Consider the following 27,080-nt stretch of genomic DNA (forward strand, 5'->3'; position numbering starts at 1 on the left):
TTCACAGATCAAAAAATTTTAAATTTAAAACTACACAGAAAAAAGGCACCAAGGAATGTGGTTTCAAGTCTTATATACATGCAGAGGCCAGGATAAGGACCACAGCCTGTGCTTGGATCTTGAGAGATTATCCCTCCTTCAGAGAGAAAGGCTGTCACCAGAATGACTTCCAGTGATCGGCTATGCATACCTAGACTCAAATCCTGTCTCTGTTACTCGATGACTTGAGGAATAGGAATGGGAGGGTCATTAGTCACTCTTGTCTTTTATGTCTGTGATATAGAATGTAATAATCTCCCTCACTAGGCTGCTTGAGGGACTCAACAAAATCACAAAATGGCACACAAAATAGGAGCTTGGTTGTTTTCTTCCATTGTTTTCCCCTTATTTCCACTTTGCACCTACTTATTTGCCTCTTCCTTAATTTATTTTCTTCCATTTATTTCTCTCTTTCTACCGTAGTCTTTCAACTGAGTTTCCCACCAACCCCCCCAAAAAAGGACCAATAACAATTATACTACCACATGATATGATCTGCAAAACAGTTTCCCTTGTGATCTGTATTTATTTTGATCACCCAATGAAAAGTTGTATTATGTCCAGCCAGTCCTTTAATCATGTCTGAGCTCCAAGAGGAGGTCCATTAGGGCAGTACTAAGCCAAAGTAAGGGCAGCAAGAGCTCTGACTATGGGGACCCATCAGGAAAGCCTTATGGGAAGAAAAGTAGGGTGTAAATTGGTATCTTTATAATGAACAGAAATAAACTTTTAAAATTTACTTAACAAATATTTATTGAGTGTGTATTATGTACCAGATACAAATCTATAGAAATAAAGTAAAAAAGAAAACCTTGACCCTTATGATGAGCTGAAGTTCTATGGCTGGGTTGGGGATGAAGAGATAGACAATTAAAAATAAGTAAATTTTGGGACTTCCCTGGTGGCACAGTAATTAAGAATCTGCCTGCCAAAGCAGGGGACATGGGTTCAAGCCCTGGTCCGGGAAGATCCCACATGCTGTGGAGCAGCTAAGCCCATGCGCCCCAGCTGCTGAAGCCCCCGTGCCTAGAGCCCATGCACCGCAACGAAGAGTAGCCCCCACTCACTGCAACTAGAGAAAGCCCATGCACAGCAACAAAGACCCAACACAGCCAAAAATGAATAAATAAATAAATAAAATTTTTTTTAAAAAGTAAATTTTATATACAAAATAGATAACCTACAAGGACCTACTGTATAGTACAGGGAACTATACTCAATATTTTGTAATAACCTATAAGGGAAAAGAATCTGAAAAAGAATTAGCACAACACTCTAAATCAACTGTAAGTCAATAAAAAAATAAAGTATACAATATGATGAAAACAATAAATAAGTAAAATAAAACTTTTCAACTTCAAAAAAAAAGAATATATATATATATGTATAACTGAATGACTTCGCTGTACACCTGAAGCTAACACAACACTGTAAATCCAACTAACTTGTTTTTTACTTCAACTAAAAGAAGTAATTTAATAACATATTATAAAGTGACAAGTGTTTTTAAAGAAACACTATGAATAAAAATAAATTAGAGGGTGTGATTTTAGAAGTAAGGAATACCTTTTAAAGTCATGTATTCATTCTATTGCCTCAGTTCTTTCTTAAAGTACTATTTTTGCGTGTGGTACAAAATGCAAAATGTTTCAGAAGAGTACACAGCAAAGAATAAAGTTTTTCTCTTTGTTGATCCCACTTTCTTCTGATTTGCTTATCCATATCCTTCCAGAGATTTCTGTGGGTCTATGCACTTTCAAGTCTATATATTCTTTTCTATTTTTTTAAACACAGATACTGTTTACACTGCATTGCACACTGATTTTCCTTTTCATTGAACAATTTATACTGGAGATGGTTCCACATCAGAACATATAGGGCTGCCTCATTCTTTTTAATGGAAGCATAATACTTCTGCTCGGGTTTGTCAAGCACACACACACAAAACAAGGTGAGTCCAAGGCCAAGGCCTGGCGGATACACGTAGAGATAAAGGAGCCACTGTGAGATTCCGATGATGTGTGCTTTAGACAGTAAAGGGAAGAGTAGACAAATAGTACATCTCCCATGGCCCCTGTGTCCCACACACCAACACAGAGGACACTGAGTGTGAGGGCAGATGACCACAATGTGAGTTGCGAGAGTCTTTATTGCTATAGATCTAATTCTAGACTTCGGCTTGAAACTGAGCAGGACCTTGTGAGGCTCCTGGGCACAAAAGCCTTTCTGTGTCCCCCCGTTTCTTGATTAAAGGAAATAGGCTTATTTCAGCCTCCATGACCTTCCCTGAGTTCCAATGAGCAGTTCAAACAGTTGCTAATCAGGGAAGGGAAGGGATGCAGAGACAAGGGAGGAACAGACAAGAAACAATAGTGCAGCCTTGGGGCAGGATCTTGGTGCCCCCAAGGGATACACACAACAATATCTTTGAGCTGTTTTGCAGATACTGAAACCTCCACCAGTTGGGAGAAGGTAACTGTCTGCTGCCCACAAGCACGTAGACCCCAGACCTGTTGGAACCAGAAGGTTGATGATGCCGACTCCCAATTACCTCACCACCAACCAATCAGAAGAATGTCCACGAGCTGTTCACACTCTCCTTTTGGAACCATTACTATAAAACTCCTCACTACCCCCTCCAGGTCGGGACACACAGTTTTGAGGGCATAAGTTTGCTGTGTCCCCCTTTGCCTGGCAAAGCAATAAAGCTATTCTTTTCTACTTCACCCAAAACTCTGTCTCCGAGGTTTAATTTGGTGTCGGGGTACAAAGGCCAGATTCAACATCAGGCTAAGCAATTCTATGTGATGCAACTCTATTCTAAGCGTGCAGGGCAGAAAGCCTCATGCCTCCGCAGAACTTAGGGGGTGTCAAGAAACTGTGTCAGGACAGTGTCGTATGGGGCCAGGAGGCAGGTAGCGATGGCCTTGGAGCCGCTAATTGCAGGCCTCCATCCTCTTGTGTCTCAGGAAGATGACAAGGTGTCCTGTCAAGACTCAGATCAGCTGTGGGGCATGGCTTTGGCTGCCTGGCCCAAGTGGACAGTGTGAGGTCACTGGGACACTCTGGCAGAGCCGTTTCCTCACAGGGCTTACCATAATTTTTAATTAACCTCCTTTTGATGGACTTTTGGGCCATCTTCCAATCTTTCGTTATTCCTAACATATACCCCATTGCACACATTTGCTTATAATTGTAGGATAAATTCCTAGAAGCAGAATTGTTGGATTGAAGAGCACTTGTTTCAATTTTGAAGATGTTGTCCTTTCTTTGATGTTGTATTAATTATAGTCCCACTAACAATAGATTAAATAGTTCTGGTTCCTTCATATCCATGCCAACAATATAAATTTTGTGTTCCATGCAGTCTAAGTTTAAAATATCGTTGTAGCGTGAATTTGCATTTCTTCTGCTTATGAGTGAGGCTGTGCATCTTTTTATATATTTGAGAGTAATCTGTATTTTTTATATATTCATGTTCTTTACCTATTTTTCCATTGAGTTACGTTTATAAAAATTATTTGTGGGGGCTTCTTATTCATTAGTTAAATTTTGAAATACTTTTCCAAGTTCTTGGGAGGATGATATCATTCTATCTGTATTTTGTTGTGGAATTGCATGTGGCTTTTTAAATATTTTATATATACAAAATTTTTCATATATTTCATTTCCAGGTTTCTAAAATTTATCTCATACTTGGAAGGACCTCCAACAATCTTTGATTATAAAAGTACTATCTAGGGAATTCCCTGGCTGTGGAGTGATTAGAACTCAGTGAGCTCACTGTGAGGGCCCAGGTTCGATCCCTGGTCAGGGAACTAAGATCCCGCAAGTGTGGTCAAAATAAAATAAAATAAAATAAAATAAATAAATAAAATAAAAGCACGACCTCATATTTTCTTTAAAACTTCAATAAAACATATATTTGAAGATGTACATGTATTTTTAAATGCTTAGTGTTTAGTTTAATATAGCTTTTTCTTACTAAGAATTCTTATTAAATATATTTATTTTTAAAAAATGTCTTTTTAGTATTTATGATAACATCAATCACATATTTATTTATTATTTACTTATTTATTTATTTATTTTTGGCTGCATTGCGTCTTCATTGCTGCATGCGGGCTTTCTCTAGTTGCAGCGAGCAGCGGCTACTCTTCATTGCAGTGCACAGCCTTCTCACTGCGGTGGCTTCTCTTGTTGCATAGCATGGGCCATAGGGGCGAGGGCTTCAGAAGTTGGGGCATGTGGGTTCAGTAGTTGTGGCTCGTGGGCTCCAGAATGCAGGCTCAGTAGTCGTGGTGCATGGGCTTAGTTGCTCTGCGGCATGTGGGATCTTCCCAGACCAGGGCTCAAATCCGTGTCCCCTGCATTGGCAGGCGGATTCTAAACCACTGCGGCACCAGGGAAGTCCCAAATCACATATTTTAAAAATATGTTTTTAATAGTTTTGATACTGGTAAGGTGGCTATGTTAAAAAGGATAACTGAGCACTCTTGATAAGAAAAGAATGCTTGGGGGGACCTTCAAGATGGCAGAGGGGTAAGACATAGAGATCACCTTCCCCCCCACCAAAGTACATCAAAAATACATCTACATGTGGAACAACTCCTACAGAACACCTGCTGAACGCTGGCAGAAGACCTCAGACCTCCCAAAAGGTAAGAAACTCCCCACGTACCTGGGTAGGGCAAAAGAAAAAAGGAAAAACAGAGACAAAAGAATAGGGATGGGACCTGCACCTCTGGGAGGGAGCCGTGAAGGAGGAAAGGTTTCCACACACTAGGAAGCCCCTTCACTGGCAGAGATGGGGGGTGGGCGGGGGGAAGCTTTGGAGCCACAGAGGAGAGCACAGCAACTGGGGTGCAGAGGGCAAAGCGGAGAGAGTCCCACACAGAGGATCACTGCCGACCAGCACTCACCAGCCTGAGAGGCTTGTCTGCTCAACCACTGGGGTGGGTGGGGGCTGGGAGCTGAGGCTCAGGCTTCGGAGGTCAGACCCCAGGGAGAGGACTGGGGTTGGCTGCGTGAACACACCCTGAAGGGGGCTGGTGCACCACAGCTAGCTGGGAGGGAGGCCGGGAAAAAGTCTGGACCTGCCTAAGAGGCAATAGACCATTGTTTCAGGGTGCGCGAGGAGAGGGGATTCCTTTCCCATGTGCCCACAGAAGGCAGAGCACCACCTAAGTGAGCTCCAGAGATGGGCATGAGCTGTGGCTATCAGCTCAGACCCCAGAGACGGGCGTGAAATGCGAAGGCTGCTGCTGCCGCCACCAAGAAGCCTGTGTGCGAGCACAGGTCACTGTCCACACCGCCCCTCCCAGGAGCCGGTGCAGCCCACCACTGCCAGGGTCCCCTGATCCAGGGACAAGTTCCCCGGGAGAATACACAGCGCACCTCAGGCTACTGAAACATTACGCCAGCCGCTACTGCTACAGGCTTGCCCCACATTCCAATTATAACTACCATACCCCTCCCTCCCGCTGGCCTGAATGAGCAAGAGCCCCCAAATCAGCTGATGCTTTAACTCCATCCTGTCTGGGCAGGAACAGATGCCTGATGGCGACCTACATGCAGAGGTGGGGCCAAAACCAAAGCTGAACCCCAGGACCTGTGCGAACAAAGAAGAGAAAGGGAAGTCTCTCGCAGCAGCCTCACGAGGAGTGGATCAAATCTCCACAATCAACTTGATGTACCCTGCATTAGTGGAATACCTGAATGGACAATGAATTGTCCTAAAATGGTGGCAGTGGACTTTGGGAACAATTGTAGAACTTGGGGTTTGCTGTCTGTGACTGATTTTATTCTGACTTCTATGTTTATCTTAGTTTAGTGTTTAGTGCTTGTTATCACTGGTGGATTTGTTTACTGGTTTGGTTGCTCTCTTCTTTTTTTATTATTCTTTTTTATTTTAATATTTTTTTCTTTTTATTTATTTAAAAAAATTTTTTTTCTTACTTTCTTTCTCCCTTTTCTTCTGAGCCATGTGGCTGACAGGGTCTTGGTGCTGTGGCCTGCTGTCAGGCCCGTGCCTCTGAGGTGGGAGAGCTGAGTTCAAGACACTGGATCACCAGAGACCTCCTAGCCCACATAATATCAATCGGTGAGAGCTCTCCCAGAGATCTCCATCTCAACACAAAGATCCAGCTCCACCCAAAGGCTAGTGAACACCAGTGCTGGACGTCCCATACCAAACAACTGGCAAGACAGGGACACAACCCCACCCATTTACAGAAAGGCTGCCTAAAATCATACTAAGTGCACAGACACCCAAAAAAACACCACCAGACACGGCCCTGCCCACCAGAAAGACAAGATCCAGCCCCACACACCAGAACACAGGCACCAGTCCCATCCACCAGGAAGCCTACACAACCCACTGAACCAACCGCACCCACTGGGGGCAGACACCAAAAACACAGGAACTGCGAATGTGCAGCCTGTAAAAAGGAGACCCCCAAACACAGTAAGTTAAGCAAAATGAGAAGACAGAGAAATATGCAGCAGATGAAGGAGCAAGGTAAAAACCCACCAGACCAAACAAATGAAGAAGAAACAGGCAGTCTACCTGGAAAAGAATTCAGAGTAATGATAGTAAAGATGATCCAAAATCTTGGAAATAGAAGGGAGAAAACACAAGAAACATATAACAAGGACCTAGAAGAACTAAAGAACAAACAAACAGTGATGAACAACACAATAAATGAAATTTAAAATACTCTGAAAGGAATCAATAGCAGAATAACTGAGGCAGAAGAACGGATAAGTGACCTGGAAGATAAAATAGTGGAAATAACTACCACAGAGAAGAATAAAGAAAAAAGAATGAAAAGAATTGAGGACAGTCTCAGAGACCTCTGGGACAACATTAAACCACCAATATTCAAATTATAGGGGTCCCAGAAGAAGAGAAAAAAAATGGTCTGAGAAAATATTTGAAGAGATTATAGTTGAAAACTTCCCTAATATGGGTAAGGAAATAGTCAATCAAGTCCAGGAAGTGCAGAGTCCCATACAAGATAAATCCAAGGAGAAACACGCAAAGACACATATTAATCAAACTATCAAAAATTAAATACAAAGAAAAAATACTAAAAGCAGCAAGGGAAAAGCAACAAATAACATACAAAGGAATCCCCATAAGGTTAACAGCTGATCTTTCAGCAGAAACTCTGCAAGACAGAAGGGAGTCGCAGGGGATATTAAAAGTGATGAAAGGGAAAAACCTACAAACAAGATTACTCTATGCAGCAAGGATCTCATTAAGATTTGATGGAGAAATTAAAACCTTTACAGACAAGCAAAAGTTAAGAGAATTCAGGACCACCAAACCAGCTTTACAACAAATGCTAAAGGAACTTCTCTAGGGAGGAAACACAAGAGAAGGAAAAGACTTACAAAAACAAGCCCAAAACAATTAAGAAAATGGTAACAGGAACATACATATTGATATTTACCTTAAATGTAAATGGATTAAATGCTCCAACCAAAAGACATAGACTGTCTGAATGGATATAAAAACAGGACCCTTATACATACTGAATAGACCCACTTCAGACCTAGGGACACATACAGACTGAAAGTGAGGAGATGGAAAAAGATATTCCATGCAATGGAAATCAAAAGAAAGCTGGAGTAGCAATTCTCATATCAGACAAAATAAACTTTAAAATAAAGACTATTACAAGAGACAAAGAAGGACACTACATAATTATCAAGATATCAATCCAAGAAGAAGATATAACAATTGTACATATTTATGCACCCAACATAGGAGAAACTCAATACATACGGCAAATGCTAACAGCCATAAAAGGGAAAACTGACAGTAACAAAATAGTAGTAGGGGAAATTAACACCCCACTTTCACCAATGGGCAGATCATCCAAAATGAAAATAAATATGGAAACACAAGCTTTAAATGATACATTAAACAGGATGGACTTAATGGATATTTATAGGACATTCCATCCAAAAACCACAGAATACATTTTCTTCTCAAGTGCTCATGGAATATTCTCCAGGATAGACCATATCTTGAGTCATAAATCAAGCCTTGGTAAATTTAAGAAAATTGAAATTCTATCAAGTATCTTTTCCGACCACAACACTATGAGACTAGATATCAATTACAGGAAAAAAAAACTGTAAAAAATACAAACATGTGGGAGGCTAAACAATACGCTACTAAATAACCAACAGATAAATGAAGAAATCAAAGAGGAAATCAGAAAATACCTAGAAACAAATGACAATGAAAACACGATGACCCAAAGCCTATGGGACGCAGCAAAAGCAGTTCTAAGAGGGAAGTTTATAGCAATACAATCCTACCTCAAGAAACAAGAAACATCTTAAATAAACAACCTAACCTTACACCTAAAGCAATTAGAAAGAGAAGAACAACAACAACAACAAACCCCAAAGTTAGCAGAAGGAAAGAAACCATAAAGATCAGATCAGAAATAAATGAAAAAGAAATGAAGGAAACGATAGCAAAGATCAACAAAACTAAAAGCTGGTTCTTTGGGACGATAAGCAAAATTGATAAACCTTTAGCCAGACGCATCAAGAAAAAATCTACAAACAATAAATGCTGGCAAGGGTGTGCAGAAAACGGAACCCTCTTGCACTGTTGGTGGGAATGTAAATTGATACAGCCACTATGGAGAACACTATGGCGGTTCCTTAAAAAACTAAAAATAGAACTACCATATGACCCAGCAATCTCACTACTGGGCATATACCCTGAAAAAACCATAATTCAGAAAGAGTCATGTACCACAACGTTCATTGCAGCTCTATTTACAATAGCCAGGACATGGAAGCAACCTAAGTGTCCATTGACAGATGAATGGATAAAGAAGATGTGGCACATATATACAATGGAATATTACTCAGCCATAAAAAGAAATGAAATTGAGTTATTTGTTGTGAGGTGGATGGATCTAGAGCCTGTCCTACAGAGTCAAGTAAGTGAGAAAGAGAAAAACAAATACTGTATGCTAACACATATATATGGAATCTAAAAAAAAAGTGGTTCTGAAGAACCTAGGGGACAGGAATAAAGATGCAGAGGTAGAGAATGGACTTGCGGACACAGGGAGGGGGAAGGGTAAGCTGGGATGAAGTGAGAGAGTGGCATGGACATATATATACACTACCAAATGTAAAATAGATAGCTAGTGGGAAGCCGCTGCATAGCACAGGGAGATCAGCTTGGTACTTTGTGACCACCTAGAAGGGTGGGATAGAGAGGGTGGGAGGGAGACGCAAGAGGGAGGGGATATGGGGATATATATATACATATAGCTGATTCACTTTGTTATACAGCAGAAACTAACACACCATTGTAAAGCCATTATACTCCAATAAAGATGCTAAAAAAAAAAGAAAAGAAAAAAAGAAAAGACTTCTTGGGTTGCAGACTATCAGAGAAATGGAATCTCACGAAGATCCTAAAAGATCTCTTTTCTAAAACCCTTCTGCTCCAGGATAGAATTAAAATGAATTGCTATAGTCTGTCTCAGCAGCATTTGGAAAAAAATCATGTGGGCTGAGTGATGTACACTGGAATGACATTCCAATGAGAAGTAAAGCATCTACATTCTTTCTGCTTATTATTTTTTTGGCAGAAGATTCTATGAGCCCCTGTCTGTGTTTGCCTTCCAGGTGGGAGGAGAAGCTGACAATTGCATACATGTGAGTGCGGCAAACTCTCTGCTAGAAGCCTTGTGGAGAGGCACTGTGTCACTTGATTGATACCCTTGACATCGTCTAAGATGGAGGAATGAAAGCTACCATATTTTCTTGCCAAATATTAACACATGCTAAAATCTGAAGAGAAACCTAGATTTGCAGAATGTAATTGTCCCTGTTGTAGAATTTGACAGGGCACTGATTTAGAGTAGGAGGACATCCTCTGACAATGGGTCCTTGGAACTCAGGGACCTGAATTCAGTCATTCTTCTATCCGGTGGTAGCAGGGCTCAAATGTATACATGTGACCCCATGGCAGATACCAAATCAGTAACATAGATTCTCATTAATAGACAACATTGTTATAAAAGACACCTTAGATTCTCCATCATTAAAAAAATCTACAGAAAACAAATGCTGTAAAAAGAAACGAAATTGAGTTATTTGTAGTGAGGTAGATGGACCTAGAGTCCGTCATACAGAGTGAAGTAAGTCAGAAAGAGAAAAACAAATACCGTATGCTAACACATATATATGGAATCTAAAAAAAAAAAAAAAAAGTGGTTCTGAAGAACCTAGGGGCAGGACAGGAATAAAGACGCAGACATAGAGAATGGACTTGAGGACACGGGGAGGGGGCAGGGTAAGCTGGGACGAAGTGAGAGAGTGGCATGGACATATATATACTACCAAATGTAAAATAGATAGCTAGTGGGAAGCAGCCGCATAGCACAGGGGGATCAGCTAGGTGCTTTGTGACCACCTAGAGGGGTGGGATAGGGAAGGAGGGAGGGAGATGCAAGAGGGAGGAGATATGGAGTTATATGTATATGTATAGCTGATTCACTTTGTTATACAGTAGAAGCTAACACAACATTGTAAAGTAATTATACTCCAATAAAGATGTTTAAAAAAAACCCAAACAAACAAATGCTGGAGGGGATGTGGAGAAAAGGGAACCCTCTTACACTGTTGGTGGGAATGTAAATTTGTACAGCCACTATGGAGAACAGTATGAAGGTTTCTTAAGAACTAAAAATAGAGTTGCCATATGATCCAGCAATCCCACTCCTGGACATATATCTGGAGAAAACTAATTTGAAAAGATATATGTACCCCAATATTTATAGCAGCACTATTCACAATAGCCAAGACACAGAAGCAGCAGTCTAAATGTCCATCAACAGATGAATGGATAAAGAGTATGTGGCATATATATATATATATATATATATATACACACACACACACACACACACACACACAAACATACATACACACAATGGAGTACTATTCAACCATAAAAAAGAATAAAATAATGCCATTTGCAGCAACATGGATGGACCTAGAGATTGTCATACTAAGTGAAGTCAGACAGAGAAAAACAAAAATCATATGATATCGCTTACATGTGGAATCTAAAATATGACACAAATGAACTTATTTACAAAACAGAAACAGACTCACAGACATAGAGAACAAACTTATGGTTACCAAAGGGGAAAGGTGGGGGAGGGATAAATTAGGAGTTTGGGATTAACATATACACACAAACAACAAGGACCTACTGTATAGCACAGGGAAATATATTCCATATCCTCTAAATAAACCATAATGGAAAAGAATATGAAAAAAGCATATGTATATATATGTATAACTGAATCACTTTGCTGTACAGCAAAACTGTACAGCAACATTGTAAATCAACTATACTTCAGTAAAAAAACAGACCTTAGATTCAGATCAGATATCCTATTTAGCAGCAAGGGTGTTCATATTGTTTCCGGGTGACTGAAGTTAGGAAATTTTACTTCCCAGGTTTTTGCGCCTACTTAGTGGTAAAGTTGTAATTATGACCCAGGATTCCTGTCCCTGGTGCCCCTTTCTCTCCACACAGCCTTGAAGGTGAATCTTCAAAGGCTGGAGAGCTCCAGTTGTTCGAGAGACTTCTCCCAACACCTACCTCTCCTGTTCCAGTGCAGCCAATGTCAATGTCACTGTTATAGTCAGTCTGTCTTCTTTTATGTTCATATGAACAAGCTGGCTGCATACTTTGGAAGGGGCTTGGATTCTCTGAAGCAGTTTGCTTCATAGGAACATTTCAAGGTGTTTTCCCCCCTCCCCCAGGAAACACTTCTTACAAGGCACCAAAAAATTTAGACATTCCTAGAAGAAATCTGTTCCAACTTCATAAATTGAGTGACATCTTTGGATGTCTTTCCCTAAATGCTGACATTCACTTTAATGACACTCAGCTGTGATTCCATATAGATTATCTACACTGGAGACCACAGGTAGCGATAACTTGAAAACAAATGATAAATCAGGCAACTGGGTGAATTTTAGAATCACCTCTCAAGTCATTAGAGGTCAAGTATATGGGGACCTAGTGAAACATCATGATGGTTATGTGTTATTTATTGCCCTCAAGTTCCTAAACGATATCTCTTTGCTTTAAGATAATTTCAATATTGTGTGTATTCTTTGCTTTCACAATCACTTAAACAAATAAGAATGATTGATACTCATAGATTTCCAGGTATCAGCAACTCAAAAAAAATAAAATAAAATAAAAACCTGCCTGGTATTTTGCCTCCTGAGTCAAAGAGTGACAGATTCTCTTTTGAAGTTAATGAATGGCGTATCTTATCAACAGTATGCTAAATTAAGATTAGGATCAAAAGAGGCGATCTTTCTTATAGTTCATGATAGAGATTGGAAAAAAGCCAGATTCTAAATTTCCAATTATTCATCTCCACCTCCACTGTTCTTGTATGTATCCACTAGTGATTGACATTGTCCCCTAACAGGGTTTCTAACCATCTGTCCAGCAACATGCTCCACCCACCTATAGACAGATCTAAACTACAGAGTAGCTCCAGAGTAACCTTTAGAGTAACTGCTCTAAAATAGCTGTTCTCAGATAGTAGGGTGCATCACAGTCTCCTGGAGGATTTTTAAAAACCAATGATTGAGCCCCTCCCCCCTGAGTTTCTGATTCCGCAGGTTTGGATAGGACCTGTGTATTTTCATTTCTAACAAATTTCCAGGGGGTGCTAATTGTACTGGTCCCTGAAACACACGTTCAGAATGACTCCTCTAAAACATAAGTCTGCCCATGTCACTACTCTGCAAAAAATCCTTGAGTGGCTCTTTTTCCGCCACAGTTTAAGCTCCTTAACATGGGTCCCAGGGTCCATCATTACCTGGGTCTTCCCTAATTCTTACGTTTTCTCTCTCACTAATCCCCTGCCTCAAGTGGTGTGTTGATGCAGGTTTAAAATCTGGCTGTTCAGGGTGTGACACACACACACAGACACACAGACTTATCTCTGTATATGTATGTGTGTGGGCACACACATGCATTCAGACATTAGGTCATTTTACCGATATAAGTGATGTGTAAACACAATTTACAAATAATGATAACATATACAATAAACTGTCTTATAAATTCCATAAAACCAATTGATTTTTATAGAATGCTTTCGCTGATTTTTCACTGAACTCTGTTATCTGTAATCACACAGTCTCTTGTCACTTATTCTTTTTTTTTTTCTTAATTTTTTAAAACAACATAGATATAAAAAGTATTCTTAACACACAGGCTGGAGGAAACAGACTTCAAGCCAGACTTGGTCTCCAGGCTGTAGTTTGCCTATCCCTGGTCTAGACAATCAACAAAACAATAAATCAAACCCTGACTTATAGGATTTACCAATATCCACGGTGTAAATATCTCCGCTATGATGGATTTCAAACCATCAAACGGATGTCACTAAATATGGAATTGGGAAGAGATGCACTGTAGCAATCCAATATAGTGTATTTCCACCATACAGATACAACAGAAGTAAAAAACCTCAAATACATATAGATAGATGCATAGAAAAACACACAGATAGATAGATAGATAGAATAAAATAAAGTAACTAGGAATCAATGAATTTAGTACATTTTAAAAATACTTCGATGGATTATAAGTTTAAATAACTGGGTTTTTCATAATGGCTGTATTTACCAGCCAGCTTCCAAACTTCCTGAAAATCGACCAGCTGGCCTTCACGAGTCAGTATTAGCTGGCCCTCACACACCACTGCCGGACGATTGTTTCAAATCCCATAGATACAGGACTGTGACATTTCATGCCCCGTGCCCTGCACAGGGTCCTCTCTGACCTGGCCGGCCTTTTTCACCTTTCTCATCAAGCTAACCCTACTCTCCTTTCAAGACTTAGCAGTATCTCCTGCTGGAAGCCTTCCACCCTCATTCAAGGTTGAGCCAAGCGCTCTCTGCCTGGGATCCCGCAGTGCCCAGTGCCGTTCTCCAAGGTAGCTTTCACCTCCTTGCTCTGCAGTGGGTGTTCCAGGCCTGACTCTGCTATTAGACTGTAAGCCTCTCCAACTCAGGGACTCTGCTTTAGTCACCTCTGATTGTTACTGCCTAGAAGAGAGCCTGGTATACAGTGGGAGCACAATATATGCTTCTTGAACTGAACTACTAGCAAAGATGGATAAATCTTGGCCGCTGGTCTTGCAAAACCACTGACCAATACACAAGGACAGTTAGTTCTTTCCTGCTCTTTTGTAGAACTAACTGTCCTTGTGTATTGGTCAGAAGTCTGCGTAGGAATGAAGGTGCAAAACAAGAGCCTATCATGCAGATTTTCAATTTCTTTGGATTTTATTACTTATTTTATTAAGGTATAATTGACCTAAAATTTTATATTAATATAATTTCTGTATTTTCCATGACCTCGGCTAACTGAAGCTGAGTTTTGAAAAAAGAATTACTGAATGTAACCAAGAGACTAGATGGTGATACAGGAAAGCTACCAGAAAAGAAAAATAAAAAAAGAAGTATTAAAAAGTAAAAAGGAGCCTTGCTGATTTTAAAATGCACACAATTAGCTGATGCCTTGCAAGGCGTTTCCCCAGGCTCACAGCTCAGACTCTCTCCGTGGACACCCCCGTGGTTGGCTGACTGGGCTTAGAGCGAGGCGAAGAGAAGCCCCAGGGTAAGATCTGCCGGGGGCCCACATCTTTTCACTTGCTCTTTTGCTTCCTGATTTTCTTACTGATCACGAGCAAGGGGCTTGGGGGTCTGCAGGGAGAATCAACTCACCTCATAGTCGATGTCTAAGGCATCCGCCTCGCCCTTGGTCCGGAAGTGCTGTGTGTGGCGGTCCACAGTGAAGTTCACGTGCTTGCCGACCCGCTCGAGAAGGACGGAGTGCCAGTGCTGGTCATCTAGGAGGCTGCCCAGGGTGGCCGAGGGGGGACTGCTGCTGAGCCGAGGTTTGCTGTCATCTGTGAAGGGGATGGAACACGGGATGGCTCTGTGCCCAGGGGCAGCCTGAAGCACTAGAACGTTCTGCTAGCAAGTCCAACTCTCTCTGTCCAAAGGTAAAGGATGATTCCCTCTCTGCAGACCCAGAACCGTGCTGGGCTTGGGAAGGAACACCAACCTTTTCCCACAGATTGCAGGACCAAAATCTCAAGTCAACTGATACACACACACCCCTTCTACACATGAAATGACATGTTTTCAGGACTTGTGCGATTAAATAATAAGAGAAACCATATCCTGATGGCCATATGAATAATATCGAAAATAGGACTTGTCACAGTTAGAAAGAATACACATTCTTTGCATGTGAATGGCTCTTGAAAGGAGAAAGTGAATCTTTAGCTGTGCTTTGGAGGAAGAGTGAACGCTGGAGAAGTAGAGGGAAGACCATGGCCCCAATGAGTTGGGCAAATTTGTGGGCAAAGGCAACGGGGAGGAAATAATCATTTTAGCTGCCATTTTCAAATGCCTACTCTATCAAGGGCACTAAAATAGGGATTTTATAACCTCCAAGTCTGATGCTCGAAGACAAAATGATTACTTGCATTTGACAAATTAGGAAACTGAGGTCCGGCGAGGGTAAGCATGCCTAGGTAGAGAGGCAGCCAGTGTTCAAATCCAGGTCTCGACCCTTCTGACCGCCCGCGGCAAGGGTCCTGTGCTTCACCCTAAACTGAGCTTGGAAGACGCTCCTTGGGAGAATGTGAGAGATTCCGGCGGAGAGGTACATTTTTCAATCAAGTCTGCCCGTTTCCCCTCCTGTCTCTCCTCCGATTTGATGGACCTCCTGCCTGTATCCTTCTGTCAAAAAGATTACAGCTTTTTTTTTTTTTCCTTTGTTCTTTTTTCCTGTAGAATGGCTCAGCCTTAGCAAAATGAACAGTTCAATGCAACTAATTTTACTTACATGTAAACCTTCCCATGTTTGAATATTTTATGCGTTCGGTACCCTTAGTAACTGAAAGCTAAATGCCTCTCTCCTCTCTCCTAAGACAAGTTTTACAGAACCACCGCAGCAGCCTGTGCCACGGTGCGGCATTTAAGGGGCAAGAGCTGCCAGTTCCACTGTAGGCTGTTCACTCCCGCCTCCATTATGGCCCCAAGTCACTGCTTCCTGCATGAAATAACACTTTGTTGCTTCCTACGGGGGTTGGGGGGAGGCACCCAGATGACTGTAATTGAAAAGTAAGAGCTGATGAGTTCATAGCTGCCTTTAATTGATTTATTCATTGACATATTGATTTGTTCCACATCTTCTGAGTTCTTAAAATGTGTCAAATTATGCAAATACATTAATAGATCTTTTTCTTTTTCTTTCTCCCTCACCTCTCTCTCCCTCCCTTCCTTCCCTCTTTCCTTCTCTCTCTCCTCCTTTCCTTCTTCCTTCTTTCCTTCCTTCTTCCTTTCCTCCCTCCCTTCCTTCCTTCCTTCCTTCCTCCCTCCCTTCCTTTCATCCTTCCATCCATCTACAAAAAGGTGTGGATATCTACCTGTCTTGCTTACAGTGACAAATGATGTATACAGGAGATACAGAGTTAAAAGGCACACTTCCCTCTCTGAAAGTTTTAACGTGGAGACTCAATAAGTGAATTGATAAAAAGCATGCTGCTGGTACTAACAGCAGTTAATGCAGAGAGCCAAGGAAATGCAGGGTAGGGAGCTGTGGAGGCCACTTTACAAAGTGGTGCCAGGCCTGATATCTGGCCAGAACAAGGAGCATTGTTACCCAGCCAGGAGAAGCACATGCCAAGGCTGGGGGTCCAGGGGAACACCTAAAGGGATTCCACGCAGCACAGTACCACGACCACGTGGGGCTGGCTTATCCCACCCAGCACCAGTGTGCTAGTGTGAGCTAGGTGACAGCCTGTGTTTCCTTTTAAGAAATGGGAGCCATTGGTGAATTAATAAGTCAGGGATTACTGACTCAGATTAACATTTTAAGAAGGTTATTTTGACAGCTGTGTGGGAATTTGATGAGAAGGCAAGCCTGGCAGGAAAACTGGCAGTCATCTAGATGGGGGACGAGGGGCTTAGGTAAAAGAGAGCACAGGAGGATGGATTTTCAGCCAGTGAGAAGGTGTTGGCCTGTGGTGACCTGGCATGCCATTTGGATATTGGAGGTGGACATAGTAAAGGAAAGACTCACCTAGGGATGACTTTTAGTATGTTTGCTTGAGCAGGTAGGTGAAAAGTGGTACCAGTCAGAACAAAGAACACCAGTGTCTGTCTCTCTCTCCCACTTCTTCTACACACACACACACACACACACGCACACAACTTTTATTTATAAAATAAAACATGTCCAAAGGCTAATGATTGGTTGAAGGAAACAGTGTGCCTTATAAACTATTAATTCTAGGTAATAAGTCAAATAGATTTAATATCAGAGATTTCACTTTAAATTTGATGGGCACCTCCGACTTTTTTTCTCAAAAAGTAAAAAGGCATTTAACAATGATTCATTAATAATAAGTCCAAAACATTAAAGGTTTGAAACTGTAAAGCCACTGAAAGTCACAAACTGAAAAAGTAAAGGAATCACATCTTTTCCTCCCAATTATTTGTTCTTATGTGTTGTGTTGGGTGGATTTTAGTGATATGTTGATTTCTTTAATAGAGCCAATAAAGACAAGGATTAAATTAAGTATTTTAATATTTTTCTACACTATTATTCCTACTTCAAAAGAGAAATTTAATTTTGAATAGGTCAAACAGACTGTAATTTTTACTTGACTTTTTGGATAACGTAGTGAATCTTTCTTCTATCCTTGTTTGCATTTACTAAAACATTAACAGAAGTTTTGATTTTCTTTTTTCTTTTCTTCTTACATTTTAGAATGAGTATGAGTATCTTTGATAATGGGAAAAACAAATAAACTTCATTAAAAACATAATCCTTAACCTGCATAGCTGGTTCATTGAAAAATATACGAGTGATGTGTAAATTATTGAATATCTCCTGCATTACAAGCATCGTTTTAACTAAAAAAATTGGTAGACATGAACTTATTTCACCAATCCTCTCCATTAATCATTCTATGCTAACACTCAGAAATCTTGTATGCACACAAATTGAGTGAAAGTTAGTCTGTTTAAACAATTGGATAAACAGGAAATTCTGCTATTCATTAAATAGGATGTTTTAAATTGTATCTACAGTAGGTGTTACCATGAAGAAAAAGATTACTCCTAGGAAAGGTTCCATTTTACCTAGAAATGTTCATTATTAGAAATTACAATAAAAACTTCATTCTCAAAAGATTATCAAACTCTTCATCCTGTAATACACATTTCAAGTTTTATCTCAGTGGCAATTATGGTTCAACTACTAGTTTTAACTAGTTTCCAATTTACTAAGGCAAGATAAAAATTCCTACCGGCAATTGTGAAGGACAAAGACAATAAAAATATCTGGAAGCTATCTTTTAGGCCAGAAACACATTAGGGGGGAAAATACCTCTTATTACTAATTAAATAAAAACTTGCTTTCCTGTGGTTTGAGATATAATTAAAATGAAACAATGTAAATACTACTCAAGTCCCTAAAGCATATGGCAATTTTTATAGGAAGCTTGAAATGATTGCAAAATATTTCTAACTTGCTCTTCTCCCCCACCCCCATCCCCAACATACTGTGGATAAGCATGTCAAATTGTTCATCCTTGGAACTAACATTTTTCTGGCTAAGGGCAGGTATATTGCAGTGTTTTCACCCAAAGTCTTCTTTGATTAAATCTTGCTTGGTCTTAACAGTTTAAACATGGATGGCACTTTAACTTCCACAATCTGTGGATATCATATAGCCTAGCAAAAGGGAACAGAAACTTTCTTTTTTAAGACTGTATTTCAACAGAAAGTCACGTTGGAAAGGGCTTGATTTATTGTTGATGAGATAGGGGACCACTCACACGGAGGTCACCAATGCCTACCTCCACCCGATCTTCAGAACTAACCTTCCCACCTTAGTTGTTCAGGTTATCGATGTTGGTATTCACTTGTATTTTTAAGGTTCTCTTCTACTAAGCGAGGTAAGCATTTTACATAGGTTGTTTCCATCATTCCTGAACACAGCCTTACAAAAAGCTGCACCTCAAAGAAGCTACAAGACATACCTGAGGACACAAAGAATTAGGGTTACAACCAAGCTCTGACTCCAAAGCTAATGCTCTTACCACTACCCTTACTGGAAAAATTGATACTCCCACTTACCCTCATTTCTTATGTCCTGGCCATCTGCTTTCCACCATACATATGTGTGAGCTTATATAGCTTAATCAGAATACCAAGAAAAGGATTTGATGGACTGGGAAGCCAAGAGTTGTGGAAAAGGAACATGGGGCAACCCTAAGAGGGAAGGGCACGATGTAGAAGGTGAAGGCAAATTTCACTTTTACAGGTTATCCAGGAGCATAAAGACCCTTGTTTAGCCGAATTCAGGGCTGATGAATGTTCTCCTAAGCACTCAAGTGAAGCCTTCCGAAGAAAGTAGAAACTAACAGGACGCCATGCAATTGCAGTGGACTTGACCCTCAGATCAGAGCAAATCCTTATGTATCACAAAAGCAATGAAATACATCTTTCTTGTATTGTTAAAGTCGTTAAAAATTTTCTAAATTTTATTCAATACAACATTCTCTAGATTTAGGAGTCATGGTTCAAGTCTGACTCCTAAGTTGTATCCATCTTCTGTGACTTTGTTATCTTAAAAAATGCTATCTTAATACAATTATGGTATGTGGTTTTGATGATACCTAATTATATATTTTTAGTTAATATTACAAAATTAGAAAGTAAATTACAATAATTATTTTACTAGGCCGGGACCTCCTTGAAAATCAGAACTGGTAAATTCAACTTTTAACCTCCAGTGCATAGCTCAGTGCCTGGCTTAATGTACTCGTTCAGTGAACTCTTATTATAAGAATGACACAATTTATATAAAATGTGGCACAACTTATCCCACTGACACTTTGTCTGAAATGCCTGTGTTCCTTTCTTCTTTGTAATGAAATCTCCAGCTAACTCAAGGTGGATCCAGGAAGGCTTTCTGGACTCCTTTATCCTACTCTGGTCTCTCCATTCTCAAAATATAACACATGGATACCAACTTCCTGATATTTAATTTGTAAATGTTTCATGAAGGTTTATAACATTTTAATGATTAATGTCAGGAACTTGGGGTTCGATTGGAGAGTGTTCTAATCTTGGGTTTATGGCTATGCATCTACATGACCTATGTGGCCCGGGGCAACCTACTGGACATCACTGACCATCAGTTTCTCCATCTGTAAAATGGGTTTGGATATAGTTTGTAGGATTGCCATGTGATACAAATGAAATATATATGTAAAATGTCTAGCACAGTGCCTAAGTGAGGGCTCTCAAAAAATGGCAACGTTAAAAAACATCTTTCATAGTATTTAGTCCAAGTCCAGAAACACAATAAACGTTTTATGAATACATATGAGTTGGCTTATCAAAATGCTTGAATTTCAAAAAGCTAAAGTAAACGTTCATTGGACCCTCTGGAGAATGTACAGACTGTTCACTGATATCCCAAGCTATCTCAATGCGTTGGTTATGCAGTCAAATGCTTTGCCTCTGAACCCATACTTGGTCCCCCAAGGACAGTGTGCTCCACACGTGGTTATGCTATGCCGAGACTCTCGCTTTCCTATGACTGCCATATTACGCAAACATTATGCCTCAGTTCAAAGGCGCTGGACTCTTGTAAGGATGAATGACCTGCATGTGCTATTGATGTTTTATTTAGTTCTCACCACAATTCCCCAGTCACGTAATGCCTCCGCTCTTTGATTCTCCCACCTGCATATATGGGTTTGAGCTGTTGTAATTCTACAGAGGGCAAACTGCCACAGGTGATCTGAATGAGATGTGTAGCGTGGAAAGAGGAATCTTTATGAACCCCCTTACGGACTGAGAAGAAATCTCTCTCCCATTAGTAGCTCTAGAAATCTCACTGCTCTGCCCGAAGAAAGTAGTCAAACACCAAGTTCAACTGCAGCATTGAAATGATCTTTCCAAGTCAGCCTCCATAGGAGTAACTAGGTAATATGAATCAGAATATCGGCAAAAAGCATCACTTGTGAAGAACCACAGCACACTGTGTATACCTCCAAAGGCCATGGTACAGGTCATGCAGCTGTCCGTGGTACTGAACCTCTCTACTCAGCCTGAATTTCTGAATTGTAAAGTCACAGATTAGATACGGAACTGGAGAACTGTCACTAAAGGAAACACTGCTGCAGTGTCCACGTCAGCTGGGTAGAGAGAAACTTCCTCCCCTCCCTTCCTCCTTCATTGGCCATTGCCCCAGCACCATTTTGCAGCCCATTAACTTGGATTTTAGGATTCTGCCTCCCCACCTTCCTCCTCTTGCTCTCTCTCTTTCTTCCTTTTTATTTCTTGATTCATTTCTTTAAAAAAAAGAGCTTGATCATGGATGGTATGAACTCTTTCCTCTTTGAAGGCTGTGTGGCAACATGGGAAGAACATGAATTTTCTATCATATGTAAAAATTTTACATAAAGAGCTAAGGAAAACACTTGGAAAATATACAAAAATGTTAATAGAAGGATGACTGAGTTGTAGGATTTTGAGTGATTTTTCCCTTCTTTATAGAGTGTTTTTTTTTTCCTTCAAGTTTTCTAAAACTGACATATATTTTATAATCTGAAAGTAAGTTTAAAAACTGGTAAATATAACTGGATTTTAATTGTGGCTATGCTAATTTCTGGCTGTGTAATTTGAACAGGTGATATATCCTCCTTCAGCCTAATATTCCACATGGGTAAATTGGAACTAATGTTTATGTACCTAATAGGGCTGCTCTGAGGATTGGATAGGATACTGGCACATTGTGGGTATTCTGCAAATATCATAGCGGGGAGAGTAGCTCAGGCTTGGGAGTCAGCAAGCCAAATGAGAATAATGTATATTTGTGTCAGGCTCTGATATGTGAGATGAAAACCACTTTTTCCAATGTACTCAATTTGCCTCAAGTACCTACTTCAGGCTGGTGCTCTCCTAGTTTCCGGAGCTACAGTTATGAACAAAGTGTTATCTTGCCCTTGTGGAACGTATGTTACAGATTTTCTCTTATGGGCAAATCAAAACGATTATCATTTCCCCTTTCCCCTTAACTTAGTGCTTCCAGAAATCTGCTGGCTGTAGCAGAGTTACGCAGAGCTAAAGTACTAATATATGTCAGCATCTCTCTAGAGAAGGAACATAGAAATCTGTGCTATTTAACAAGTATCCTAGGTGACTGCTTAAAAGAGATAAGTACAGGAAACAGTCATGGTAAACGGATGGAAATGAGTAAAATCCATAAGCAGATGAAAAGATGAAGAAATTCCAAACTCTGCAGAAAACAGACTAAAGGAGATTTTCCATTATCGCCACCACAGTTAGAAATATGGGGCAGATGGAATCTGGAAAGAGAGAATTATTCTGCCTTCTTTATATCGCAGCATGGAGCGGGTCTTCTTTACCTTAAAATACCCATTTCTTTCCAGGAAGACCCGAATAGCACAGGGTGTGGGACATTCAGATATTGTTGGTTGAATGACGAGTAATATTAAGAGCTTCACCGTGTTTATATACTGACAAAGAAAATTCATTTTAAATATTTTTAGCTTTCATGTTCATGCCCTGGAAGATAGTTATTAATATCCCCAGGTTAGAAATAAGTAAACTGAGGCTTGGGGATTATGAACTTTCCCCATAAAAAATAGCTAGCACCTATCTCCAATTAAAATAAAATCTGTCACATGAGCACACCTCTTCCTTTCCATCCTGCTTTACTGTGTGTGAAGCTGGTGTACCTCATTGGGTTATGGATGTTGGAGCAGAGCTTTGGAGTGGTAATGGCACATTGGAATTGGGAATCCAAATGGCAGTCACTGACAGATTCAGTGTTACCTGCTTTACTATTGACAAGTCATAATAACTTTATCCACAACCCACAATGCTCTGTGAACCACTTGTAACTGGGTGTGTGTGTGTTCGGGGGGTTACTCCATCCATTCTCCTTTCACAAAAATTGAAGGCCAGTTAACAGACTGATATATTTCTGCCGAATATTTATATACCCACCCTTCATAGAATTCACTGATACATTTCTTCTTTAGGTAAGTGAGCAAAACCGATTATGTTACTAGCAAATCCTCTTATTGCTCTCCTCTGAGTGAGACTCTCCTTCGAAAGATGCTTTTGCTAAATATTTAATTTAGTGCATTAGTTATCAATTTTATAGGTTAAAACTTGGGATCCAGAGGTTCTCCCTACTACCCGTGCCAATACTCACCATGAGGCTAAGGAGATGCTCAGAAATGCCTCAAAATAAGGATCTACATTGTTTGGCTTTGGGGATGAGTTCACAATAATCTTCATTTTTATGCTAATTACTAAAATAATTGATTACTAAATAATAATTACTAAAAGATAAAACTTATCAGTGATTTTTCCAGTCTTTCATCCAACTTGAGCTTACAAACTGAATTTGGCCGTGCCTTTCCATCTTTACTACTTGATAGGGAATACTTGGTGATGGGTGATAATTCTCTTCCACAAATATACTCTCCACCCCTTCCACTAAAACTAATACATTTTCAATGGGAGGAAGGGACTCACTCTTATAAAAAATGGTCACTTCCTTTTTCATCAGACTAAACCTTTGTCCTGGTTTCTTTTTCTCCAGTAGAGCTTTTTTGGTTTGCCTTTTCATCTTTGGGAACTCTGTTCCCTGCCTTCTGCACTTGGCTCATACTTCCTTCCAAAGCACCTTTCACATAAAGGAGGCTGACCCTCTCTCTTTCTTCCCCTGGGATAGGAAGTTGATTACAAAGAAATGCAGACCTGCCAGTAGTGAGGCAGGGATGATGGATGCCAGCCTACAGCAGAAGCCTGAGTCCTAAACACAGAGAAGGCAGGAGGGTACTCTCTACTAAATTAGCTGGCACTTGGTAAATCTAGGGCTCACCCTGGCACAGCCCGGACACTTAAAGAAAACAGTATTTCCCTTAATAAGACGTGGGAATGCCCAGAAACTTAGATGCCATACATATGACCCCTTTATTCCCCCACAAAAAACAAAAACAAATGAAAACAAAAAACAAACAAACAAACCAGGAAAGATATTAAAATGTTTTTCCTCCATTTTCCCCCGGAACTTAACTTTCATAAATGTAACAATTACAATAGACTGTGAGCAAAAGCCTCATTATAATACATGTGCGTGTGTGTGTGTGTGTACGCGTGTGTGTTTAAACTTGCTCAAGCTAAAGTTCATTACTAAAAAAAGAGAAATATGTAGAGAAAGAAAGAAAGAAAGAAAAAGGAAGAGCAAGAAAAAGAAAGAACAAACAATTAGCTTGTAGCTCTCCCTACCTACCAAAATTACCTTGTTTAAAGAATGCTGTTTATGGCTTAAACATGGTATTTTTCTTCTCCAACCTGCATAAGGAAAATACGTCACTTAGACTGTGATCCAGGAACTTCTAACTGATACACTAGGAGGATAAGGAATGCTGACCTGCTGCAAAAGGATTTCCCCGTAGCCTGACATGGGCAGGGACCTACCCAAGTTGAGGTGCAGGGCGAGCCTCCCCTTCTGGAGCTCCAGGGTGATGTGGTCCCCGCGCTGTCCTTCTCCGTGGAACAGGACCCCATCTCCCTGCATGCTCTTGAACTTCAGGGAGATCACATCTTTGAGAGTACTCATCAGTTTCTGATTGAACCTGTACAGAAGGGAGCTTCGGCCATCAAAGTCGGCGATGTCTGATTCTAGGCACAAAGAGAGAGGGGGAGAAAAATCAGAGCACATCCTCAGAATTGCTTTTCCTTCTTTCCCATCTTAGTTGTCCAATTAATAGAAATGTTCCTGACGTCTATAAGGTACCGACTCACTGGGAAACATAGAGTCTAGACCCAATCTAATTAGATTCAGGGGAAATATTCATTTACAAGCAGCCATCACACAGTCAGAGTGAACTGATCATTAGCTGAGAAGTAAAAGCTCTCATTAGTGCTGTCAGCTTTTGCTTGAAGGGACAGGGTGCGAATACCACAGGTACCTTTGTCAGGCTCTATTGTGTCAAATGCCTGGTTGTAATAATCTCTCATGATTTATCCTCCTTAATAATTTGCTTCTGATAGTTGGAGTCACTTTAATCCCATCGTCTCAGGCTCAAGGTTGGAGATGAAATATATAGCTTATTATTTCAGCTCTGAATAGTACTGTCTTCCTAGATCTGCACTGAGAAGGATTCTGAGGTTTCCTTTTGGTTCAATGGAAAAGAATATGCAGTAAAAGGAGACTTACTATTTGAACAGAGAGGGCAAGTATCTTGCATCCTTCTCATGCCTGCCTTATCTTGTGCTGATGGTATCTATCATTTTAGTTTTCACATACAAAAATGTTCATTCGTTATTGTGAAAGCAAAAAGAGAAGGCCCGGTACTCATAATTTAGATAAGCTTATGTAGTAGATGTGTATAAACATATCTGAAAATTGTAGGCCGAAAAGCTAATAAGGATTTTCTTTTTCTTTTTGAATGATGCATAATTGACCTACAACGTTATATTAGCTTCAAGTGTACAGCATAATTATTAGATATTTGTATATATTTTAAGATGATCACTGCAAAAAAGTGTAGTTAACGTTTGTCACCATACATAGTTATAGAATTTTTTTTCTTGTGATGAGAACTTTTAAGATCTAGTCTCTTAGCAACTTTCAAATATGAGGAGTCTCGCCTCACCAAAGAATATCTACCGATGACAAATAAGTATCTGAAAAGATGCTCCACGTCACGTGTCACCAGGGAAATGCAAATTAAAATAATGAGATGCTGTTAACTGCACACCTATTAGAATGGTCTAACTCTGGAACACTGACACCACCAAGTGCTGGTGAGGATGTGGGGCAACAGGAACTCTGCTTCATTGCCGGTGGGAATGCAAGATGGTACAGCCAATGGAAGACAGTTCGGTGGTTTCTTACAAAACTAAGTGTACTCTTACCATACTATCCAGCAACCTAGCTCCTTGGTATTTACTCAAAGGAGCTGAAAACTCATGTCCACACAAAAACCTGCACGCAGATGTTTATAGCAGCTTCATTCATAATTGCCAAATACCAGAAGCAACCAAGATGTCCTTCAGCAGGTGAATGGATAACTAAACGATGGTACACTGAGACACTGGAATATTATACAACACTAAAAAGAAATGAACTATCAAGCCATGAAAAAAAGAAAAAAAAAAAAAAAACTTAAGTCCATATCACTTAGTGAAAAAAGCCAATCTGAAAAGTCTACTATATGAGTCCAACTATATGACATTCTAGAAAAAGCAAAACTATGGGACAGTTAGAAGATCAGTGGAGGCCAGGGGTTAATGGGAGGGAAAAATAAATTGGCACAGCATAGAGGATTTCTAGGGCACTGAAAATACTCCATGATACTATAATGATGGATACATGTTATTATACATTTGTCTAAACTCACATAATGTACAACTACAATAGTGAACCATAATGTAAACTATGGGCTTTGGGTGATTACAATTTGTCAACGTAGGTTCATCAATTGTAATAAATGTACCACTCTGATGGGGGTCGCTGATAATGGGGGAGGGGAACTTGCATTTTTGGGAGCTGGAGGTATATGGGAAATCCCTGTACCTTCCTTTTTATTTTGCTGTGAATCTAAACTGCTCTAAAAAATAGCCTTTAAAATAAATTAATAGTGACTCTATCTAGGAGGTGTTATTATAGGTTATTTTTACATTACTTTTCCTAGTTTTTCATCATAAAAAGTTTTACAAAAAACTTTTATTACTTTTATAATAGAAAAATGTTAAGGCTATTTAATTATAGCTTAAAACAGGTTCATTATATACCATCTTATGTGGGTGGGATGGTGGCGAATGGGTGTGTGTGGGGGTGAAATTATTCTTATTTGAAATCA

At 40.0% G+C, this 27,080-nt stretch overlaps 1 protein-coding gene across 1 annotated transcript in view; it reads right to left on the minus strand.

The window, feature by feature from the left end:
- Positions 1-27,080, minus strand: part of CNTNAP5 (contactin associated protein family member 5) — an 829,028-nt gene that overhangs the window by 390,532 nt on the left and 411,416 nt on the right. Inside the window, exons 5-6 of the mRNA XM_036857137.1 lie at positions 24,691-24,894; positions 14,863-15,047 (exon numbers count right to left, since the gene is read on the minus strand). Of these exons, the coding sequence (XP_036713032.1) occupies positions 14,863-15,047; positions 24,691-24,894 (389 nt within the window). The remainder of the gene's footprint in view (positions 1-14,862; positions 15,048-24,690; positions 24,895-27,080) is intronic.

The sequence above is a fragment of the Balaenoptera musculus genome, chromosome 7, assembly GCF_009873245.2.
Source record: "Balaenoptera musculus isolate JJ_BM4_2016_0621 chromosome 7, mBalMus1.pri.v3, whole genome shotgun sequence".
Classification (NCBI taxonomy): domain Eukaryota; kingdom Metazoa; phylum Chordata; class Mammalia; order Artiodactyla; family Balaenopteridae; genus Balaenoptera; species Balaenoptera musculus.